Below are 15,937 nucleotides of genomic sequence, written 5' to 3'. Positions count from 1 at the left end.
CCATCCACTGTGGCCCTTGTTGACTTTACGTTGAAAAATTGTCATCCCTCTCTGTAAATGCTACTGTGAACCTCGTCATTTTGTTCTTAAAATGTTTGTACTAACCTGCTCTACATGATCCTGGTGTTTTTATTTTGCTATTTTGTCCATAAATAAATTCTTCTGCCCCAAATTCGCCAATATAATTGCTGGCCTCTGTGAGCTTCATTTGACTGGAGGCTACAGACGACTCTAACTGATTGTGCGGCTGAGATTCTCAGTCTTCTCTCAGTGCAATCTTCACCACAAATGTCATCAACAATGGGAAACTGAAATCCATGAACAGCTATGGTCCTATATTACACAAAATGTATTCTTATGAGCTTTAAGTCATGTTATAATGTTGTTACCTCCTCAAAAACAGACCTGGAGTTGTGGTGTGTTTTATACAAATGTTTGAGTAATCCTGGTTTATTAGTCTGTCGACATCTCCAAAGCTCATAATTCTCTGATCCACCTTATGATGTCATGAAGCAGTAGTTTTCAAGTTAACAGCTCCCTTATATCTTTTGTTAAATAGACATGAGCAATTCCACTTCTGAAATCATCAAAATTATTCTTGTGAAGGTGCATAGAGTTTTAAAAATACAATTGACCACTTTTGGTATTACCACAAGGTGGAAGTGTTTTCAGTTTCAGAGAAGAACTCAGCCTAAATATGCAGGGTTTGTGTGTTAAACTTGTGTGAATGAAACAAAACACAACATCAAAAGTTTTAGAACACTATTTTTTCCAGTTATTTATTGCAATTCATGTCGTACAAGTCCAATGAAGAACTTGAAATGGTACAAAGGTAAAAACTGAACAGACAGAGGTTAAAAAAAAGATAAAAGAACAAAACACAAGTCCAAGCTCTGCCAAAACAACCTCAGGAAAAAAGAACAAGATGATAACGCTTGAAAACGCAGAGTGTCCAGCACAGTGTCCAGAAAACCCCATGGAGCTGGTTTGGGATGAACTGGACAGACGATTGAAACAACCTACAAGTGCCACACGTTTATGGAAACTTCTGCAACAGACTTGGGAAGAACTTTATGAACAATATTTGATTTTTATTGTAAAAAGAAGAAGCCACGAGTGTGTTCAGCTGTTATATCTGCCAAAGGTGGACACTTTCATGAATCAAAAGTTTAGAATATAATATATTTTGGTCAACAGTAAACAGTAAAAGACAGGAAAAATTGTGGTGTTCTAATAATTTTGACCAGTAGTGTCTGTTTGTGATGAGGAAACAACATTATAACATACAGTAAATCTGAAAATATTGTAATATAGGCACTTTAAATAAATCACATTTTACTTTGTTTTTCCTTGAGTGCCAGTTTTGTTTTTAACTGGACAATCACAAGTTGCTCACGAGACAGTGAGACATGCTTAGATAACATTCCCTCTCACATGGATACACATGAAAGAGCCAGTTCATTTAAACATGCATATCTTGGCACAGACGAGGAGAGTCCGACACACACAGAGCTCACCTCTCAGCCCCCACATACGCTCTGCTTTACGTGACTAATGCACAATCTATGGCTGTAAGCGGAGTTACCGGCATGAACAATAGTCTGTAGCGTTTAAAGGTTTACATGTGATCCCTTCGTTCAGTTCTTCTCTGAGTCAATGCTCAGTCAAATCAGCCGAGCTTTATTTCACACTCCAGAGGGTCCACATGGAACATTTGAAAAAACAGACAGAAGGCAAACACAACAATAATATAATAATTCTGCGATCCATGTGAGCAGTGTTTCCAGAGTTCAGACGTATACTTTTTTCACATTTTATTATTTTATTGCATTACAACATGGTCCCTGGCAACTCACTCTGCAATGCGACCTCTTCAGAGCTTATCCAAACAAGCACTCAAGATATTAGATAAGAAACCCATGTCACATCATTATTGCAGTTTTGTTCAGAAATATAAAATGTTAACATCTGAGAATGTCACGCTGTTGGCCGTTCTTAATCTTGTGTGTAAGATTTTTCACAATCAGGCGCCCCGACTGTGAAAAGTGTTTGTGAGATCGTGTGAAGAAGCAGGAGTCAGGAGGGCTGACAGAGAGACTGTGACGTGAACTTAACTTAAAGGTTCACCACGTTTGGACAGAAACTGCTTCTCGGTCAAAGCAGCAGAGGCCTGGAACTCCCTACATGTATCTGTGAGGGAGTGTAGCACAATCCAGTGTAGCTTAAAGAGAGTCAAGGCTGTAGCCATTAGTGACATCTCTCTGTAGGAATAATGTAAATATGTTAAGGTCGTGCAATGAATTGAATTTTGATTGCAATTTTGATTTGTGTGTCAAACGATCTCTAAACTTATATCATCGAGTTGAAACAATTTAAAGCTTAACAAAGTTTATTTTGGGATATTTTTTCTGTAAATAAATATAATATTTCATTTTTAAAATATAGAGATTGTAGAACAGTTGGATATATAGTTTATTTTGGATACATTTATGTTTTTCTATGCCTTATTCATGTATATTTTATTCATTTTATGTTTTATACATCGCAAAACTTCTCTAAGGTACATATTTGTAGCCTATATTTACCATATTTTCCAGGCTATAGGGCTCGCTCTTAAGCCTCCAACCCCATCAAAAAATGACTGCGTGCCCCAGAATCCAGTGCGCCCTATACACGAATCCACTCAGGTGTCCCAGCACAACTTCAGTAAACTACAAAGCTGCACCAATTGCACCAATTGCAGAGCACGCAAACACACACGGAGCAGACAGCGACCGCACAGCGAAAAACACCCGCAGCCACACTCATCACTCTGAACGAACCGAAAAAGCGAATGCAATGTGCCACTTCTAGTCACTGCGAACACGCCGACAATCCAGCGGTCCCAGACAGCACCCTCCCTACACGCCACAACTGACCAAAGCCCAGAGTCACCGTGAACGTGACAAACAAAGTCCCACTGACCCATCACACTGTTGTGTTTCGTTTAAAGTCTGGTGTTATTTGTGAAAAAAGTTAGAAAATAGACTTAATAAAAAATAGATAGATTTAATGACAGTGCGTCTTACAATCCAGAGCGCCTAATAGTGCGGAAAATACGGTAATTTCCATTTGAAAGTTTTGTGTAAATTATCAGTAACAAAGTGTTTTGGTTTTTTTTGAGAAAGAAATGCTGAATGAAATGTATTGTGTAGCTAAAAAATAATCTTTTGAATAATTAGGATTTTAATATTGACCAAAATAATCATAATAATGATTTTTTTTCATAATCGAGCAGCACTAATGCATGTAAATATTTGTAAATTTGTATTTGGAGCATTGATGAGCTGCACCCTCTGCTGGTGATGGGTTGTTGGTATTTGTTTTTTAGCTGTATTTTTATGAAGTACCTCCACGTTGTTCCCTGCTGTCCCTTTGCCTCTGCTCAGGGAATACACTGGTCTGTGCCATACAATTTACTGTGCAATGTCCCTGTCAAATAAATAAATAAAAAAAAAAAATACCTGACACTGCTCTGCTCAGGCATTATCAAAACATGTAATATATAATTTAATTTCGTGTATATACTTTAAATAATTGAGAACCCATGCTTTGGTCAGCTTCTGCTATATTTGGTTAAATCCACTGTCACTCAGTCAGAGTGTAAATTCTCAGACAGATTAGATTAAAACAATGTGCAATTAATCAGATTTTTATCAAGATTTCTGATGAATATAATGCTTAGGTACAGTCAATAATCTGTTGGTATAGCAAGTTCAAACTTTGGAGGAAGAAATTGGAGTATTTGTTGTGTTAAATGGCAATAATTAAAAGAATCTATAGGTTATGTTTAGGAAATCAATAAAGAAAACAGTTTTATCTGTTTTAATGAGACAGAATCAAACACTGTGACAGATTTTTTATTCACTCTAAACCTTTAAAAATACCAGCCCTATAGTGGCAGTATTCCAAGAAAAATCCTTGAAGCTCTTTCTGTTCCTGCATTTTTAAAGTGTGTTTTTCTGTCCCTTTTACTTAATATCTGTTGTATTTTGTCTTGCAGATACGACACAGGCAGAGATGGCTTCATCGACCTGATGGAGCTGAAGCTGATGATGGAGAAGCTGGGGGCTCCTCAGACTCACCTCGGGCTCAAAAATATGATCAAGGAAGTGGACGAGGACTTTGACGGCAAACTCAGCTTCAGAGAGGTAATTCAGGAATGACAGCTAGTGTTGTCACGATACTGAAACTTCAAACTCAAATTCAATGCCAAGTAATAAAGTTGATACTCAATATTGATTCCAACTCATTATTTGGATAATAGAATGTAATTTGCACTTGAGTATCTAGTTTTGATTCGTATCTGATTTTTAATACTTATGACAACCATAACCTCTCCATCTGTTAGTGTTTGGAAAAAAATGTTAAGCTAAGTAACATTTTAATCTCAAAGGAAAAGAGGTGAGTTCAAGGGACCATGTTGTGATGACTATAGACGAGATTCAGAGCGTCTCCCAAACTGCAGCTGTAGTCGGGTTATGTGGGTCTTTAGTGGTCAGTATCAAAAGTAATGGACTTTGACACTGACAATGTTAAACTCTTTTTCAGTCCGTGCTTCACAATGTGCATATAAAGTCAAGCCAGAAAGGATTAGGGGCTGTGATCACTTATTTTATTTACTTTATTTATGTAACAGGGACAGTGCAGTTATACACAATCACAGGCAGAACATGCAGCTGATGCGATGCTGAGATAGTGTTGATTCTCACCTCCTGTCCCTGGTTGGGCTTTTCCCTACATAAACACTTCAAAACGGTTAAGAAAAGCACAGTCTTTAAACATATTTTCTCATTTCAGACATTCTCACATTCAAACACACATTCACATACACACACGATACAGTATTGACAGGTGCGTACAGCTTTGGTTTGTTTTTAACCAGGACTTGAGGCTCAAGGTGAACAGCTGAAGCTCTGTTATGTACTTGAGTTCAGGTGGTTATGAATTTCGTAGTTTACCATATTGATAAGAAAAAGCTGACTGTCACTCTTGAATGGGCATTTTGTTTTTATTTCATGAAGTGTATGAGATTTTATTGGTGTATGGTGATGGTGCCAAGTGGTAATGATGCTCTAACGTGTAGTTCGGGACCTATCAGTAGCTCTTCACACCTTTCCATATAGCTCATTAAGGGATTTCGGAATTCTATGTATTGTGCATATTAAGTAAAATTTGATTAATTACATCATTGTATTATGTTATTATAAATGGAGAATGGTTTATGTTTTATAAGCATCTAACTCCCATCTAAGACTTGTTGTGGCTCTTATATTTACTCAGTTTCTTTGCGACTGCTGAAATTGGCAGCTCTCTGGCATTTTCATTTTTTAAAGGAGCTCACTGGAAAAAAAAAAAGGTTGGAGACCCTTGCTCTAACTCCATAACAAACCATAAATAATAGGAGTGTGCAAAAATATTGAAATATCGATATACCTTATCGCGTAATGTGATGAAGGGGTATCGATATTGGGGGCTGTTGTATCGATATATCGCCAAGAGTGTTTTTTGGTATATTTTACTCAAATATTTTGTTACAGAGCTACAGTTTTGTTGCTTGTTTAGAGGAAGGCAACTCTTTTGTGCAACACTTTTGACATTTTTGCTGTTTTGATGATTAAAATGTTTGTGTTTCATATGAACTTTGCACAGGAAGTGATTTAACAAAGATTTTTTGTATCATAGCCATGATTGAGCCTTTATTTTTACTGAACCATATTAAATAATTTCGTATTTCAATTCATATTGAATCGAAAGTACACTGTATCGAGATATGTATCGTATTGTGGCCTTTGTCTCGAAGTATGCATTGTATCTTGGCCTATGTATTGAGGTATGTATCGTATTGGCAACTCCTTAATGATACCCAGCCCTAATAAACAATAAAACATATTAGATCAAGTTTAGATAAGATAAAGCTGTTCCTGTTTCTTCCAGGTGGATACATGATACACGATCTTTACACTGTCCTGTGTTTGCTTCTCCTCAGTTCCTGTTGATCTTCCGTCGTGCGGCGGCTGGAGAGCTGCAGGAGGAGAGTGGCCTCATGGCTCTGGCTCGACTTTCAGAGATAAACGTCTCCACTGAGGGGGTCATGGGGGCCAAGGACTTCTTTGAGGCCAAGGTAACAACACAGCTTCTAACTCTGCTCCTAATCTTAAAGGTGCATTGTGTAACTTTTCTGGTGGAGAGTCCGTCAAACGCTTTTCTCCATGGAGTTTCTCCATTGTTTTGTCTGGAATGCTTCTCTGTATGGTATTAAGCTTTTTCTATCTTTATGGAGACCAAACCAGACAAAGTTACAGGTCAGATCTGTGGAGAGGCGACCCCACTCACACTCAGAATGCCTGTATTTTTAGGAATTTTTGAGCTATAAAACCACCTGTAATTGAATAAATGTAGATAAATATAAATGTAGATAAAAAATAATAAAGGTAGGGCTGTTTAAAGTCATACTGTAGCCAAGCAATGACATATCCATAGAAACAAGCTGGTGATGGACCTTACTTGGCTTCATCTTCAATTAAACTTGCCTTTTAATGAGTCGTCACAAAAAAAAAGCGACTATCACCACAAGTGCACCTCCCAAACGGAGCCCTAGTCGTGCAGTGTCAGCAACTCGACTCTACTGACAATATTCCATGGAAAAATGTTTGGACATGACCTCACAAATATCTCATCACCAACAAGCAACGGGAAATCTGTTACAAACTTCAACATCACTGTTATCGGCTAAACAATCATTTTAGAAGGACAATGGAAAATGAAACCAACTATCACTAATTTTGGACCTGCCCAGACTCTGTGTGTTTTTCGGAAAGCATTCATAAAATATACACGCAACTTCTTATCCCATTTTACCCTTTCTTATAAAGATGTGCTGTTTGGTTTTTGCTGTGTGCATCACATAAAAAGTAAACAATTTCATATAATGAATCTGTTAATCAAGTAACCTATCAGTTTGTGTAATGGTCAGTGTTGGGGAGTAACAGATTACATGTACCGGTGTTACGTAATCAGAGTACAAATTATGAGTAACTGTATTCAGTTACAGTTAATGTTTCAGTGAGTGGTAATTGGATTACAGTTACTTTGTTAAAATAAATGGATTACATGGCAGTATTTTCCTGTTTTCACATTTTGGGCTAAACCAGGACTAAGCCAGAACTAAAACCAGGACTAAACCAGGTCTAAACCAAATCTAAAAGCAGGACTAAAACCAGGACTAAACCAGGTCTAAACCAGGTCTAAAAGCAGGAGTAAACCAGGACTAAACCAGGACTAAACCAGGTCTAAAAGCAGGACTAAAACCAGGACTAAACCAGGACTAAACTAGGACTAAAACCAGGTCTAAACCAGGACTAAACCAGGTCTAAACAATATGACACCTAAAAGTAGGGTGGACATAATTTAAGGTGATCTCATATAGCATAAAGCATTTCTCTATCAATAATATTTTTATATAGTTAAGGAAAGACTGGGCGTTTTATTGCTATTAGCAGACAAAACTTCTCATGTCAAGATCCAAGTCTTTGCTTCTCTACAGCAAACAACTGCCTCTTCATGGAGACTTGGGCTCAACAGCCAGTTTGAAGAGAACAAACAAGAATTTTCAGGATGTGGTTGTTACATTCATGTAGTTTTAAAAAGCATGACAATACAAGTAATCCAAAGTATTCAGATTACGTTACTCACTTTAAGTAACTTAATGGATTCCGTTACAAACTACATTTTAGGGTATGTAATCTGTAATCTGTAGGGGAATACATTTTAAAAGTCACCTTCCCAACACTGGTAATGGGGCAGGGTTAGCTGATAATGTCACCGCCAAACCTGAGACAAAACCTATGTGCTTGCCACTCACAGTAAAAATGCAAGTTTTTAAGTCAATACAAACCCATATTATTGAGTAAAAACAACATATTTAATGTTTAATGCCATACCGGGACATTCCACACATAGCAACAACATCTCCTTGGCCACAATCATATGGCGGACCCTTCGCCAGAAAAGTTACACAGTGCCGTCATGCGAAAAAGGGCAAATATTGGCTCAAGATATCAGTCTGTCTCTATTATTTCGAGCACTAACCTTTTCATTGTGTTTTCCAGGCACAGGCTTTGTCTCAGGGCAGCAAGTTCGAAGCGGAGATCCGAGAAGAGAAAGAGGAGCGGAAGAGGCAAGAGGAGGACAAGAAACAGCGCAGAGCAGCGTTCAAACAGCTGCAGTCCGCCTTCTGCTCGTGAATCCGCGGGCGTCACTTCAACGTAGGTTAAATCTGGCACAAATTGGCACTTTACCTTCAAAATACAACTCACCTGAATACCTCATTTAGTTCACAATGCCACAACATACGAGAAACAGCACTAAATGTGGGAAGGTTTTAAGCGCCTATAACGAAGTCTGGTCAGTCCGGTCGTTTTGATTTTTTAGAGACGGTCAGTGTTGAGTTTGTAAGTATTTTTATGTTGTTTTAAATGTTCTATAGCGTTCAATAGCTGCAAACAGTGACTAGATATGCAGAAGAACTTACCGTGTTTCTGTGGTTAACCAAGCCTTATGCAAACCACTTTTACTGTAAGGATTTTAAGACATGTTATTTCTCTGCTTCCGTAAGAACCATTTTCAACACCACCATTTTATGTTTTTCCTCTTAAACGTTAAATGTTACAGGTTTTGTCGGATGATCTTGGCGTATGAAGTAGCGCAACTAAACAAGTCAACTAAAAAATACTAAGCCTTAGAATAAGAGTGTAATAATAAGGAAATTATAATTTGCATTTCTGTTTATGAGGGGATTTAAACTGGCCATTGGCTCTTATAATGAATGACATTTAAAGGTGCATTGTGTAACTTTTCTGGTAGAGGGTTCGTCAAATGCTGTTCACCATGGAGATGTTATTGCTTTGTCTAGAATGTTTCACAGTGTAGTACTAATTAAACCTTTCTGTCTTCATGGAGACTAGGGCTGAACGATTTTAAGAAAAAACTGAATTGGGATTTTTCTGGTAGATATTGCGATTTCATCCACGATTTTTTTCAAATCAAGTTTCAGTGCACATGAACGTTTGCAAACATCACAGAAACTTACATCGTACCCAGGACTGAATCAGAAGGACTAAACCAGGATTGTACCAGAACTAAAACAGGATTAAACCAGGTCTAAACCAGGTCTAAACCAGGTCTAAACCAGGTCTAAACCAGGACTAAACCAGGACTAATCCAGGACTAAATTAGGACTCTACCAGAATTACACCAGGTCTAAACCAGGACTACACCAGAACTAAACCAGGTCTAAACCAGGTCTAAACCAGGTCTAAACCAGGACTAAACCAGGACTAAACCAGGTCTAAACCAGGACTAAACCAGGACTAATCCAGGACTAAATCAGGACTCTACCAGAATTACACCAGGTCTAAACCAGGACTAAACCAGGACTACACCAGTTCTAAACCAGGTCTAAACCAGGACTACACCAGAACTAAACCAGGTCTAAACCAGGTCTAAACCAGGTCTAAACCAGGACTAAACCAGGACTAAACCAGGTCTAAACCAGGACTAAACCAGGACTAATCCAGGACTAAATCAGGACTCTACCAGAATTACACCAGGTCTAAACCAGGACTAAACCAGGACTACACCAGTTCTAAACCAGGTCTAAACCAGGACTACACCAGAACTAAACCAGGTCTAAACCAGGTCTAAACCAGGACTAAACCAGGACTAAACCAGGTCTAAACCAGGTCTAAACCAGGTCTAAACCAGGACTAAACCAGGACTAAACCAGGACTGAATCAGGACTACACCAGGTCCAAACCAGGTCTTCGATTAATCATCAATTAACATTTTTATATTAAAATTATCATCATTATTATTTATATTACTATACGATTTTCAGTCCAAAATGATAGATCGTTCAGCCCTAATAAAAACCAAACCAGGTCAAGTTACAGGTCAGATCTGTGGAGAGGCGACCCCGCTCACAGTCAGAATACCTGTTTAGGCATTTTTGAGCTATGAAACCACCTGTAATTGAATGAATGTAAGGTAGAGTGGTTTAATGTCATACTGTGGAACATTCTAAGCAGAGCAATGGCATATCCATAGAAACACGAAGGCGACAGATCTCCAAACAGAAAGTTCCATAGTGCATCTTTTTGGCTGTCCACTTTTCCTTTTAAATGTTGCACTTCTGTCCCCAAAATGGCCAACTTCAAGAGCCAGTTTGAAGCCAGTATAATAAACACAGAGATTATTGTCAGGTAGGGCATCTGACGTAAAACTTATAGCCTATTATATAAATATGCAAATCAATGCTAGGTTGGTCAAATCTGGAAAAAAAAAATCTCCAATATTATACTTAATTCTAACTTAAAATGCAAAAACACATCAGCATTGTGGTTTCATTCATTAATGCTTCGTCGCACTGTGTAACTTTTTGGTTTTGAGGGTCCGTCGCCTGCTTTTTGCTATGGATACGTCATTGCTCTGCCTGGAATGTTCATGACATTAAACAGTTCTACCTTACGTTTATTCAATTACAAGCGGTTTTATGCCTCAAAAAAAAAAAACTAAAACTAGAAAAACAGGCATTTAAAAAAGCGTTTGACGGACTCTCCATTAGAAAAGTTACACAATGCAGCTTTAATGTTGTTTTGACTAAATAAACAGCGTTACTCAAACATGTGTGAATGAAGCACAACTCAAAAAAAATTAAAAAATTACGTAATATAGGACCTTAAGTCTAGTATTGTCAGTAAAAGTATTTAAACTTGCTGGAAAACGCTAACCAAGGTCCTCTTCGTAAGTCTGTTGTTCTTAATAGTCCCAGTGTTAAACCTCCAGCCTTTGTTAACTCCTGCATGTGTTTTTGTCCGAGCTGATTTCTGTGACCCTGAGGTGAAAGGTCAAAGTGTCATGTGACCCGTCATGTGACCCGTGTGTGATTCATATCCGGTGTTAAAACAGCACAGATGCATGAGGCACAAGAAGCGTTCAAACGGAGACAGTGTATTCCCGCGGCGTCGATCGTGACTGGGGTTAGTGTCACTTAAAGACGCGCTGTGGAACTTTTCTGCTGGTTGCTTGTCTCCATGGAGATGTTATTACGTTGCCTGTAATGTTCTACAGTGTGGTGTGGTGTTGGACTTGTTTATCTCCATGGAAACAAGCAGGTGATGCCGCATGGGCAAGTTAAAAGTCAGATCTGTGGAGAATAATTTTTGAGTTATTTTACCACCAGCAAAACTAAAATATCTTCATTTAGACCAGAAAAGTTACACAGTGCAGCTTCAAGTTCTATAGACACCAATCAGGCAAACCATTAAGACTCTCAAGATATTTTGTTATGATAAATGATGACAATTTTAAACTCAAACACGGAAGGTGAAGTTTTGGAGAATCTTAAACCGCATTGCCATTATTATTATTTTTTTTACATAAAATTTTCAAACCTTGCCGTTCATATTTGATCGGAATAATCCCAAATAAACTGCTCAAAAGTGGAGCTCGAACTGGGATGATTCTTGAGTCGAATTTGCTTTTATCAGTCGAAACCATAGCCTGGACTGAGGGAGTGTGATGTCATCCACGGCATTCAGCTCAAGTCAAATGAAGCTCATTGAGGCTTTCAGTTATAAGGGTGTATTTGGAGCCAAGTAGGAACTGATTTACAGACAAAATAGCTCATGTAGAGTTTTTTAATACGAAAATTTAAGACCAAAATGACAACATCCACAGCAGCAGTTACAGAGAGAGAGGTGACGTTTTTTCAATACAAAGTGAATTGGAGCCAGAGTCGATGGAGCCGGAAGCGTCCTACAATCTATGGTCTAAATACTTATGTTAAGACATGGTTTATGCTCAGTAATTTTGGGAATTACTGGAACTTAAACATCTCTGTCAACTAAGATGAACTAGGTTTATATTTGTTTGTTTACTATCAAGTTTAAATGTGGCATCATTCAGTCAGAAATTAGTTTTTGACACGTCAGACTGTAAACAGATATAGCTAACCCGCTCACCGCTGCGTTCCAAATAGGAAGTAAGTATGGGGGCGCTTCCTGCTCCACTGACTCTGGCTCTAATTGACTTTATATTGAAAAACTGTCAGTCCTCTCTCTGTAACTGCTGCTGTGAGTCTCGTCATTTTGCTCTTAAAACATTCGTACTAACCCGCTCAACGTGATTCTGGGCTTTTTATTTCATTATTTTGTCTGTAAATAAATTCCTATTACTATTCCAAATTCGTTCCTGTAACCGCTAGCCTCGTGAACTTCATTTGACTGGAGCTGAGCACTGTGAGTCCACTTTTTTATACAGCCTATGGTCTTAATATGACAAGATTGTGACTTAATCTCTAATGAAACTTTATTTCCCATGATAAAATCCTCTTGTAACTTTATATTGTATTGTTTATTTTAGTCCACTGCTCCCCACATAGCAAAAGGTGCCAATATGAAGAGATAATCTATGGACTTATCTTGTATTTGTCCGTGGTTTTGCCTGATTGGTGTAAATTTATTGACCGTATATGGTGAAACTGACCCCAGATCAGCAAAGTACAAAGCATCTTCCATTTGTATAACTTTTCTATGTTTCATGAAGGACCATTTTACTTTGTTGCTGTTTTGTGGGTCCAGCCTCCGTCTTTTTGGAGTCGTCGAATTCTGAAGTTCACTTTAAAGCTATTTCACTGTGATGTTTTAAAAGTATATGCAGTTGATTTTTAATGTCATTCTTGTGTTTTTCCTGTTCTCTGATCTCTCAAACATCTCACTCTGCGGACGTGTCTGCAAATACAACGTACATGGAGATTATATGTAGCAGTTAAAGATGCACTTTGGAACTTTTCTGTTTGAGAGTCCGCGACCTGATTGTCTCTTCTTTGCCTTGAAGGTTACACAGTATAGCAGGTGACGCTACCGGGCAGAGTTACAGGTTAGATCTGTGGAGAGGCAAGCCTGGGCACAGTGTGAATGCTGGTTTTTCAATCTATTTTTGAGCATAAACACAATTGTAACTGTATAAATGCAAGACGCCTAATGCCATACTGTGGAACATTCAAGGCAAAGCAATAACATCGGCATGGAAACGAGTAAATGGTGAACCCTCTGTGAGAAAAGTTACATAGTGCACCTTTAAGGAGGCCACATTATCAGATATTTTATGTTTTTCCAAATTCCAATGTAATTACGCAAAGAACTACAAACATTCATTTCAATCAATCAAACTTTATTTATAGAGCACTTTTCATACAAAAAATCCAACACAAAGCACTTTTCACAATATAAATTCCTTACAAATCTGTTAAATCTGTTCACAAGTATGTAATGACAGGCAGACTACTTACATACAAGTGCTTTGCTGCCCTCTACAGTCTGGGTTGAGTACTGCACTACTTTTGGCCTATATTTGGCAGTAAAAGCTGTACTGCACTTTAAACTCTAGTTGATAATTATTTTAAAAACGTATTATATTGATCAGTAATGGAAAAAAAATATTGTCACAGTGTACAGTTTTTAACAGCTTTTCCGTGTTTCGTTAGTTCTCTATTTAAAGGGCCCGTTTTACGCTATTTTCTTTGTTATAATGTTGTTGTGTTGTCTCTCATTCACACATGTTTAACACACAAACCCTGAATATTTAGGCTGAGTTCTTCTCTCCAACTGAAAACACTTGTGATGTCATGTGGTAATACAGGAAGCGCTTTTTAAACTCCATGCACTTTCACTAGAATCATTTGGATGATTTCAGCCTCTCTCTATTCAACTACCGTAAATTCCAGACTATAAGCCGCTACTTTTTTCTCACACTTTGAACCCTGCGGCTAATAAAACAATGCAGAGAATATATGGGCGGATTCTTTGTTTGGCACATTGTCCATTCATAAATACAGTGTATGGTTTGGCAACACAGCAGATGCCTGAATGCAGAAAACGCAGCTGTCTGTGCGGTTACATATGGATCTAGAGTTAACATGAAGCTGCTACACAAGTATATTGTCAGCGTACTCAAACAGTTTATCGCCATGTGATAAAAGAAGTTATGATGCTAAATGAACATTAGAGAGGAGGATACGTCTTACCCGTCTGCGTAAATGACAAGAAGAAACGTCTCAAACGTCAGTAGCCGGACATCCACTCATACCTGATTGATAGACCTAGCCCCGCCCCCGAGAGAGTCAGAAATCTGCTGAAATCCTCCAAGACACTGACATGATACAGACAGAAGAGAGACTCTTTCTGCAGGAGACATATGCAGGGGAGAGATGGGGGTGATGCGCCGAGGAAGTTTTGAACAGTTATTTTGCGCTTCATGCACACACCCTCCTCATGGAAAACACTCGGAGAAATACAGATGATGCAGCTTTTAAGTTAACGGCGACTGATGTGGCTGTCCAAAAAGGAAACAGCGTGACAAACTGACTCAAAGTAAAAAAACGACAAAAGCTTTCAGAGGCGATAAAAGCAGATGACCCGAACTTGAAAACGTTCTTGAAGATGTGGACACCTGCAGCTTATATTCAGGTGCAGCCTATATATGTACAATACTACCACTTCATGACATCACAGGGTGGAACAGAGCATGTTGAACTTTGGAGATTTAGACAGACTAATAATAAAGAGTTACTCAAACATGTGTGAATGAAATAAAACAACTCCAGGTATGTTTTGACATTATAACACGGCTTAAAGCTCACGAGAGTCAATTTTGCAGAATATGTGACCTTTAAACAACAAAACAGTAACTGCTGAACTAGTTACTTAATGGCACACTTTGTACCTGTATATTTCTCAGTACTGCTTTTTCCATTTCCGTGTATTTGTGTATTGCTTAAATGTCCCAGAGATTCATACAAGTTGAGAGATTAGTTTTATTCCTGGATTTCAAGTCCAGTTCATATCTTGCCTATTTCCGCATGTCAAACTACTGTTCATTCCTGTGACATGTGTTTTTCATCTAGAGTCTTGTACATTGTTTTATTCAAGCAGAGATTTGAAGAATGAGTTGCCAAATCGAAAAATACATGGAATGAAATATCTATTTTTGGGCACTTGTGAAGATGTGTGGTGTTATTTTCCCAGTTTGAATGGAGTCTGTTACTGACTGCAATAAAAAGAACATCTTGAAACAGTAATTTTGATGTTTTCTTTGAATTATCGTAACTGTAAGTACAATTTTTTAATATATGCTCTTTTTATCATAAACTTTTAGCTTTGAATTCCATTAGTTCTCAACTGATTTACCTGGTAAAATACTGAATAAAATAAATAACTAAATAAATAAATAACCATCAAAACAAGCAGGTGACGGACCCCCAATCAAAAATCCAATGGAGAAAAAAACAATGGCGCATACTCCTATCCCCTAGCATGTCACCTATGCTGTTTTAAACCAGTTTAAATGTTAAATGCAGTGTTTTTAAAGCTTATATGGTATCACTGTTTTTACTGTAAACTCATTTTGAACAATTTGTGGCTGCCGTTTCAATTTTTTATTTTTTGTTAGGATATGATGTGCTATGAAAGGGGCATTGACCATTCTAGTGGCCTATGTATCGAGATATGTATCGCATAGGCTACTTCTTAATGATATCTAGGCCTATTAAATACCTATTACTGTGAGCGGGTTGGGTCACCTCTCCATAGATCTGACCTGTAATGATGCTCGGTGATGTAAACTGTTATTTCTTAATACAGATCAATTTAATCTGGCCTGCGAGATCATAACAAATATGTATTAGAGCTGCTTGCTGGCTACAGACTATAGAAACATTATTTATATTAGATATTCTTTTATATTTTGCTTTTTCTGGATTCAATGTTTAAGCAAAACTATTATTAAACATTTATTTGAATAAGAAAAGGTTTAACATTACATATCTCAAAAGAAAAGA

The 15,937-nt window shown here is 37.8% G+C and overlaps 1 protein-coding gene across 1 annotated transcript in view; it reads left to right on the top strand.

Moving 5' to 3' along the window:
* efhd1 (EF-hand domain family, member D1) overlaps positions 1-15,178 on the top strand; it is a 40,658-nt gene extending 25,480 nt beyond the window's left edge. The window contains exons 2-4 of the mRNA XM_055147986.1: positions 4,043-4,190; positions 6,029-6,163; positions 8,151-15,178. Of these exons, the coding sequence (XP_055003961.1) occupies positions 4,043-4,190; positions 6,029-6,163; positions 8,151-8,285 (418 nt within the window). The 3' untranslated portion in view covers positions 8,286-15,178. The remainder of the gene's footprint in view (positions 1-4,042; positions 4,191-6,028; positions 6,164-8,150) is intronic.
* The last annotated feature ends 759 nt before the right edge of the window (positions 15,179-15,937 follow it).

This window comes from Boleophthalmus pectinirostris, unplaced genomic scaffold (genome assembly GCF_026225935.1).
Source record: "Boleophthalmus pectinirostris isolate CB_2022bp ecotype Guang Dong unplaced genomic scaffold, ASM2622593v1 HiC_scaffold_9, whole genome shotgun sequence".
Lineage (NCBI taxonomy): Eukaryota > Metazoa > Chordata > Actinopteri > Gobiiformes > Gobiidae > Boleophthalmus > Boleophthalmus pectinirostris.
Note: the sequence above shows the minus strand (reverse complement) of the source record. Positions and strands in the feature narration are given on the sequence as shown.